The 8,824-nt window shown below is 39.2% G+C and overlaps 1 protein-coding gene across 1 annotated transcript; it reads left to right on the forward strand.

Annotated features, from left to right (window-relative positions):
- Positions 1 to 233: 233 nt before the first annotated feature.
- Positions 234 to 8,496, forward strand: myl2 (myosin light chain 2). Its single transcript, NM_001114245.1, has 7 exons — positions 234 to 263; positions 2,350 to 2,439; positions 3,046 to 3,121; positions 4,732 to 4,836; positions 5,828 to 5,906; positions 6,002 to 6,050; positions 7,995 to 8,496. Exons 1-7 carry the CDS (start codon positions 261 to 263, stop codon positions 8,094 to 8,096), a joined length of 504 nt encoding a protein of 167 aa, NP_001107717.1. The 5' UTR covers positions 234 to 260; the 3' UTR covers positions 8,097 to 8,496.
- Positions 8,497 to 8,824: the final 328 nt, after the last annotated feature.

Consider the following 8,824-nt stretch of genomic DNA (forward strand, 5'->3'; position numbering starts at 1 on the left):
ATGGGATGGGGCAGCCCATGAGCATTGGGTTTCTGTAACCTTCAGAACTTCTTTTGTCTCACATACCAGCAGACTGCGCAACAATGTGTCACGATCGGAGACAAGGGAAAAGCTTATTAGAGGATGGGGCTAACTTACCTTCCACTGCCAAAAGTGGTCATGAGTTTATTTATAACTAGTTTAAGGGGGTATTTATTGGGTAGCTGATCAGAGTGGCCTCAGAGTTCCTCTGCAAGAACATCTCATACCACAGCACAACAATGGTAAGTGAAGTCCCAAATGTGGGGGGTCAGTAATGTCTGTTTTTAGGGGGGGGCTGGTACTTAATATGTCACCTCTTTTTCCTGCAAGTAGGCGTGCACAGGTGAAACTTTTTAATTTCTATGCAAATATTAATACTAATCATCACTTTCTCTAAACTGCATTGTAGTTGGGCTTAACACAAGTTGAGCAATACACACACTGATTAAATTCCTGGTGCCAGTATCACCCAGGGAATTCTGGATGTTGCACTTCTGTGACTGGGGTACAACAGGTAGTCTATACTTGACAAAGATGGTTTGTGTTCAGGAGGCAGGCATCGTAAGGAAACATACTGGGCGCATGCAAAATCCACATAGCGATTTCTGATTAATTTCTTACTTATTAATCTAACTTCAATTCATTATATTTCAATATTTTCAAAACAAGCAGGATGTGGATGAACAATGGAAGTTGTGTGTAAATCTGTATGTTCAGTGTACAGTATATACCCATATATAGTACAGCGCTGTGGAATGTGTTGGCATTTTATAAAATACACGATAATAATAATAATGAAAAGTTGCCCAGTACTGTCAAGGTAGTAACAATGCCACTGCCTATGCCAGTGCAGGGCAAAGTCTCCTTTGCAGCTAACTAATAACACTAATAACACTGTTTGAGGGCCAAATTCAACCCTTGGGTTGAACCCTTTGGCCAGGGTCGGACTGGGCCGCTGGCTGTGGTGGGCCCTGGCGGCCCACACCCGACCCTTGCTCACGCCTCCCCTGCCCGACCGATCCTGCCCCGACGCGTTAAATTTACGCGCTCTGGGGAGGACGTCGGGTGGGGGGGCCCTCCGAGGGGGGGCACGGGCACCTGCAGGGCCCTTGGGGTGGGAGCCCCGGTGGGCCCTTCACCCCCCAGTCCAACCCTGCCTTTGGCTATGCTATAGCTATGCTCAGAAGCATAAACCTGTCTCAGTCCATTCTGTTGTCTGCACTGTGTGGCCTGTGTGCAGAGAAACAGAGTGGATTTTGGCACGAAAATGCACATAGGGTGACACAGACACCAAAGCCAGCTGAGGCGAGCAGTTCAGCCGTTTCTTGTCTTGTTACTGTAGACTTAGGCATGCTGGGTACCAGAAAGATCCCTTGAAGGGCCTGCATGTGGCACCTGTACCTCCTGAACAGACCTAGTCTATGTTATATTAAAAGTTGAATGTCAAGTAAATTTTCTTTTTAATATGTATATGGTTTTAGATAAAGTGGCAACCCTAATATAAAACCACCCTTCTGGTGTCCCAAATTAGACATGCCACTGGGTGCCAAAAGTAGAGGCAGGGGCGGGCCAAGCCGACCGGTTAACCTAGGCAAGACGGTTGGCCACCTCACCCCTGCACCTTCTTGGAGAAAGGGGGCGGGAGGGAGTCATTGCCCCCACCGCGTAATAACAACCGGCGGGGGTAAGAGAAGGGAGCGTGGGCTATGCAGGAGAGGTTTCTGCCTGGCACCCCCTAATCGTTGCACCCCCAGGCAGATGCCTCTTCTGCCTACCCCTAGTACTGGCCCTAAGTAGAGGGATTTATTACCCAGCTTTAGATTAATTTGTTGCCTTTCTGATGGTCTCTGTAATATTCTTTCAGCACTTTGGGAATATAAATCTCTGGGTTTCAGGAAACTTAATTAAAGGGGAACTTCTCACTTCATATACTGAAGTGCAGCTGTCCTACCTGGTACCTCCAATATACATGTTTCATAATATTTCATTAGCCCTAGAAGCCAGTGGCATAACTACCAGGGGAGCAGGGGGTACGATTGCAGCCAGGCCCGCTGGAGCCCACACCGCAGCAAACACAGTTAAGAAAATGTGCTGGGGGGGGGGCGAGTGCACTTCCTGCACCCACCCTGGAAGAGAATAGATATGTTACTGTTAGTAGCTTGCATATTTGAACTGCAATGTTTCGTTGACTGTTGTAGTAGCTAGGGATTTCATTTTTATCTGTGTAATAATGCCTATATACTCACACATCCCCCAAATATTGTGTCTAAACAAAGGAGAACAATATAAAAGAATACAATTATAACAAATTGCATTTTATTTCTAAAGTCACCCAAGAAAGCAAAGAAGAGAGCAGAGGGGGCCAACTCTAATGTGTTCTCCATGTTTGAGCAAACACAGATCCAGGAATTTAAAGAGGTGAGCATATTGGTTAAACATATAAATGAGCCAGAAAATGAAGATAAAATAGTAAGCTGGTGGTGGATAAATCTATGTCATATGTAATTTAACAGTTAATTTGAAAAGACCATGCATTGTAAATATTTTTTTTGGCTGGCAATATGTTACTTTCCCCTCCATTTAAAGGAGACAATATTATATTATATTAACAGTACACCAAAAAAATTTTTTGGTGAAAAGAATATTGATTGTCACATATCTGCAAGATTATATGTTCCCATTTAAATTAGCAGGAGATTATTCTGCTCTTTGGTGCTTTCAATACCAACACTGTTGTTATGTTGCAAAAATACACATTGAAAAAACAAATAATTGTTCGTCCCCCAGTGATATGTCAGAATGCAAACATGCAGAGATGGAATATTTTATGCAACATTCAAATGCAAATATTTTCCATTATTTGAAATTTTTTGTGCTAAATTCAAATTATGGTTAAAAAAAACTAAAGTATTTAATATTATTTAAGTGGAAAAAAGCTCAAATGTAAAATATTTCACAAATATGAAATAGAAAAAGAATTGTTAGTGTATCTTTAAAACTAATTAACTATTTTATTTAATGAAGGCTTTTACCATTATGGACCAGAACCGAGATGGATTCATTGACAAAGAAGATCTTAGAGATACTTTTGCTGCATTAGGTAAACTACTAATATTTTGCTTTCTTATGCTTATTATTTATCTCCCACTCCCTGTGTGCAGAAACCCTGGGATTAAATGATTCTTTAGCACCCCAAAGTTCACTATGTAAAGGGCTACAATTTGAATAATAGACTAGAACTCTATTGTGGAAGAGTGTTGGTTTCCTATGCTGCGACCTTAGAAAAAGGATCAAAGGCCAGAGAGTAAATGGGTCACATAGTAAATCCAGAAAGGACTAGGGGCCAGTGTGAAAGCATTTACCAAGGGCTCAATGAGATTTGCTGTGTACCCATTTGCAGTGTATATTGGGAGGCAAAGTGGTGATCTGCTTACATTGGGCTGTCTCTTGATGGAACTTTTTGGGCCATGGCCCATGGGGATAATTGTTGCCCAGGGTTAATCTTGGCTACGGTGGGCAACTAATCTCCTGGAAATGTCTTTACACTGACAAATGTGAATCACCAGTGGGAAGGCATACGTAGTCCTTCGTTTTCCAAAGCCGCCCGAAGTTTTCTAAGCAGGAGACTTCAGGCATCTTCAGAAAATGAAGCTTCATATATGCCTTCACTTTATTGCTGTTCTGAAGGCATTTCAGGGAGATTAGTCGCTGAAAAATAACCCCAGGCAACTATCTCCCAGTGTGCCACTGCCCTTACCTTGGCTGTATAGAGTAGGGCTGAAAAAATTCAGGCTCAAAGGACAGATGTGGCCCTCCAAAGGAATTAAATGGCCCCCAGTCTGCTCAAAAATCAGACCACAACATATACAAAGTTGCACAGCAGTGGTATAGAATCATGTTAAGTCATTGTGTTAGGTGCCAAAATAACCAGACCTCAAAATCACAATTCCTTTGGACCGAAGAGATTTCCTTTGGACATACAGGCACATTTGGTATGATCAGGGCTCCTTTAAGGTACCAATGGACCCCTTGATATAGGCACCTATTCCAGGTGCATCTGGAGGATTTGCCTCAATGGATAATCGCAGAAGTAGAAAATGTCTCACATGGATGCCAGAGTGCAGAGTAGTACTTACAAGTGTTCCCTCCACTATGTCCATTCCTTCTCCTCACTTCCCTTTCCTGTGTCCACAACATCTTACTACTCAGCCCAGTAGCTTAGCAAATAATGGATATTAAAATAAACTTTTATTATTTTTACAAAGATGAATAGAACAACACTACAAACATTCATTATAATAGAAGGTTAAGTAAATAAAAATAAACAGAATGGTTACATTAAGCTGATTAAAATGAGGTGTCTACCACTGGAGATCGACTTACTGGTCGATAAAAGCTGTCACTGGCCAGTAGGTTATTAGTAGACCCCAGTGACCCATGTTTAGTGTGCCATGTGCCTGGATCTGTATGTATTTCTATGCTGCATGTGTGACCTTATTGACTACAAAAATTGTGAGATCATTTGTACCACCTGGATCTGATGTGAGCAGTGCCACCTATTGGATTTTTTTTTCATAGAGTTATATTGTTATAATAATCACAACAGTCCATCTGCTTTCTTCCTGCTTATGCATTTTAAACTGATCTGGATAGAAAATCTATAGATCAATCTCAAGCCAGTTGTCTGAAAAATATTTTACTTTTCTGAAGGTCGACTGAATGTGAAAAATGAAGAACTGGAAGAAATGCTAAAAGAAGCTCCAGGACCAATCAACTTTACAGTGTTTCTGACCATGTTTGGAGAGAAGTTAAAGGGTTGGTACTCTTAAATAATACATGGACTTTACATGAGCGAAAAGAAAAGAAACTGACATGGCATAAAATTGATTGATAACTACTTTTCCTTTGCAGCCATTTTACCCTGTTTAAAGCTTGCCGATTCCCAGGGTACAAATTGTTCTCTGAGGAATGTGCCTCTTTATTTGTATATCACATCTGAGACATTAAATGAAAAGCACAGTAAACACAAAAAATGCACAATGTAGTTATAAAAAAAGCATCTACAGTCTGTAGCAAACAACCCAAACTAATTAAAACTACTTTTATAATAATTTTGTATTGAATTGGGTGGGGTTTTCTACAAACAATAGATCAAAGATATCTGAGATTAAAGAGCAAAAGGTGGAAACATGAAAGCAAATTAATATGAGGTGCTCCTTATATTTAGCCTTCTATTGTATTTATTTAGTTATTGTATGTGGTGTTAAAACAAATAATCTATGAGGTAGAACTTGTTTACACTACAAAGTTGGACATGATTGGATTTCCCTGCAGTGATGTGTCATAAATGTCAGCTGGCTCATTGTTTGACTGGTTGGATCATACAGCAAATGCTGGGTGACCATTGCTTATATACCTTAATTTGTTGATAAGATAAGTGTTTAGATTATGAAAGCTATACAAGCCTCTTTAAATATTACAGGTAAACTATCAGTGTTCTTTTACCCAAATATATTGTGTATACATTTTTGTCTACTCTAGCTCTTATTCACAGCAATGAAATAGGCCTAGGCAATATAAGAAATTTTCCTGGTACTGAGGGAAAATCGAAATCATGGATATACAGTTTGTCTACCAGTGAATACTAGAAGCTCTAGTTCAACAACAACTTGAGGGAAGCATGTTCGTGTAAATACAAAAATAAAATCTAACATTATTACTCAGTGATTGCTATGTTACTTTTATCAAGGGCATTTTTCAGCCAAGGGTGACATAAGTAATTTATTGCTTTTACTCTGTTATCCAGGAGCTGATCCAGAAGAAACTATTTTAAATGCATTCAAAGTGTTTGACCCTGAGGGAACTGGACTTCTCAAATCAGAATAGTAAGTACATTTATCTGCAGTACACCTTAATTCTCTGGTACTTTGGTTTTATATTAACACATCTTTTTAATGGCCTTGTTTTTCTTCCCCCCAAGCATTCGAGAAATGCTCATGACTCAGGCAGAAAGATTTACAAGTGAAGAGGTAAGGCTTCATCTACTTTGTTCTTGTTTTATTGGTATTAAAAATACAGCATTGGATACAGTGATAATGTATTCTGCAATGTCCTTAGTGCATGTTAGCAAACAATGAGCTGAGTTATAAAAAAGGCTTATAGTTATTGCAAAACACGCAGTTATAGAGGAACTGGAATATTGGCTCGAATTAGTGACTGATTATGTTGCAGGGAAGCAACTTTCTTTTTGATCTTCTGACTGTGTACACCATAAAGTTGGCCATACGTAGGCCACTATAAGTTGCTGACTTAACCCCTACAAACCTTTCTGCAAAGTGACAACATTCTGCGTGGACCTTGCATAGAAACTAACAGGCCTATAGTTTTCAGGCTGATAACAGATCCCATTTTGAATAGTAGCACCACATTAGTAATTTGCCAATTTCTCAGCACTCTACCAGACATTGAAATTCAGAAAAATTAAGGAAAGAGATTGGGCAATCACAGAGCTAAGCTCGTTTAGTACCTTGAGATAAATACCATCCGGTCCTGGACCTTCTTTACCCTTACATGTTCTAGTCTCTTTTGAATTTCCCCCTATGTCAGACATCCATCAATAGTTATATTACTGGGTCTATTGGGAAGCCTTCATTAGCTGATTCCTCAGTTGTGTACGGATAAAAAAATATTAGTTTAGAATGGCTGCTTTTTCCTTGCTCTCATCAATCTATTTACCTCCAAAAAGGGGTAATGAACTTCTATTACTTGATTCTGTAAAACATGTCACTAATATAGAAAAAGAGTAATGATTTTGCACATTAGCAGTTTTGATGGGTTGACCTTTCCTACTGCCTTGTTTATATTGCAAAATAAATGGAAGATCATAATTGCAATATAAGCTCTCTCCTTGAAGTTGTCCAAACATATATGATCTGTAGGACCTATAAGTGGAATAGAAGACAACTTACTGGCTTTTCCCCATGCTGTTCAATTAGAGGAAGTTTAATTTAACATGACAATAAAGTCAGTCAGACCAGGTTGAAAGGTTATTGGTCCATTCAAAATCCTGTGAAATGAGGATTGCTGGATGTGTAAATTCAGTCCTCTAATTATGGGTTTTCATAAGCCTCATTTGTGTACAAAGTGCAAAAAAGGACATGCAGCCCACACTGAAACAGGGCTGTGCTGCACATCCTAATGCTGCTCTCTGTACTGAGTGTGGGATTTTTCATCTGCTGCCCACTGCAGGTGGCAGCGTGGGCTGCAAGTGCTCCCAGACTGAGCACTTTTTTGCTCTTTAGTGCACGTGTGCCCCCCAGCATTAAGTATAACCCGTTATAGGTAGTATGAGTTGATCTTTAACCTGGGGCAAAGTGATCAGATCAGCAAAATTTGCCCCAGTGTGCAGGTGGCCGAATTGGGAAATGCTAAAAGTTCGGCAACCTTACCAAACTAACAGGTCTTCTTGTGCATGTCCAGCTTAAAGGACATGTCAACCCCAAAAATATTTTTTTTGCCTAATAAAAAAAAATCTAATTCTAAGCAACTTTCCAATCTCAATTTATTAAAAATTATTAGTGCTTTAAAAGTTATTTGTAAATGTAATTGCTATAGAAAGCAGCATTTGCTGAACTCCTGGTTGTTACTTTTTAAACAATGTTGCAAGTGCCCGGCTCCTCCAGCGAGTCAGGTCTGTCAATCTGCTGCCTTGTGTTAAGCGCCAGAGCCACCAGGGCAGGGAATAGAAAGGACAGGCAGACACTACTTTTAATAGCAGTTATATATACAAATAACTAAAAAAAATTACAAATATGTAATAAATGTATATTGAAAATTTGCTTGGAATTAAGTTTTTTTTTATTAGGCAAAAGATTATTTTTGGGGGTGACATGTTCTTTGTGTAAGTGTAATGCATAATTTTTGTATTTGCAAAATGAAAAAAAAACAGTGATCTGCAATGATTTTTCTTACAGGTTGATCAGATGTTCACAGCTTTCCCCCCTGACGTAACTGGAAACTTAAACTACAAAAACCTTGTGCATATTATCACTCACGGTGAAGAGAAGGAGGAATAATATAGTTGTGCAATGGTCTTGCTCTTCTCTTACCAACCCCACGGCGCTCAGAGTTTTGTTTTCCATCTACTGTATGTCTGCTTGCTGTATTTAGTCTACACTTTGCCCTTCACAATCTGTGTTTACTGTGACCATCTGTAAAATAATAAATATTATTTCTCTACATCATATCTAATACAGGTATTTATTATGTTGCTTTAATGTCCTAAGTACAAAGCAGTGACGGTAACAAGATTTCAGGGCCCTTACATGTGTGCCCAGACTACTCAGAGCTTCCAATATATATATACTGTATATATATTTTGTTGTTTATAACATGTTACAATACTATTTGGTTAAAAAATGTACATGCAACATGGTGGGATATCACTAAATAAAATAATGTCATATGAAGTGCTAACTGAATGTAGGATTGGGAATTATATGTATGTATGCAGGAATGGGAATTAAATGTTTGCTTACAAATATTTCTGTTCAGTCCACGCAGTTTACACAGGCAGCAGCCAAAGACTTTCCCCCAGGCCCCACTCAGCAAATAGGGGCCATCACCTGTTAGGCTTGTCTGGTATAGAGGACCAAATAGCAAGATTGCCTACAGCAAAATCCCAGAATTTCTAAAAAAAACAAATAATGACACAAAGAAGCAGGGTAATCCATAGGAGAAATAAAGCAATATAAATATTTAAAGACAGGTTTCAGTATGTAACCAACATAGTTTCAGATGACTT

The sequence above is a fragment of the Xenopus tropicalis genome, chromosome 1 (assembly GCF_000004195.4).
Source record: "Xenopus tropicalis strain Nigerian chromosome 1, UCB_Xtro_10.0, whole genome shotgun sequence".
Taxonomy (NCBI): Eukaryota; Metazoa; Chordata; class Amphibia; order Anura; family Pipidae; genus Xenopus; species Xenopus tropicalis.

What these genes read in the sequence shown, in the direction of transcription:
- myl2 (NM_001114245.1), top strand. An exon ending in AGATCCAGGAATTTAAAGAG is followed by an intron (nt 2,440 to 3,045) that starts GTGAGCATATTG and finishes TATTTAATGAAG; the next exon opens with GCTTTTACCATTATGGACCA. An exon ending in AGATACTTTTGCTGCATTAG is followed by an intron (nt 3,122 to 4,731) that starts GTAAACTACTAA and finishes ACTTTTCTGAAG; the next exon opens with GTCGACTGAATGTGAAAAAT.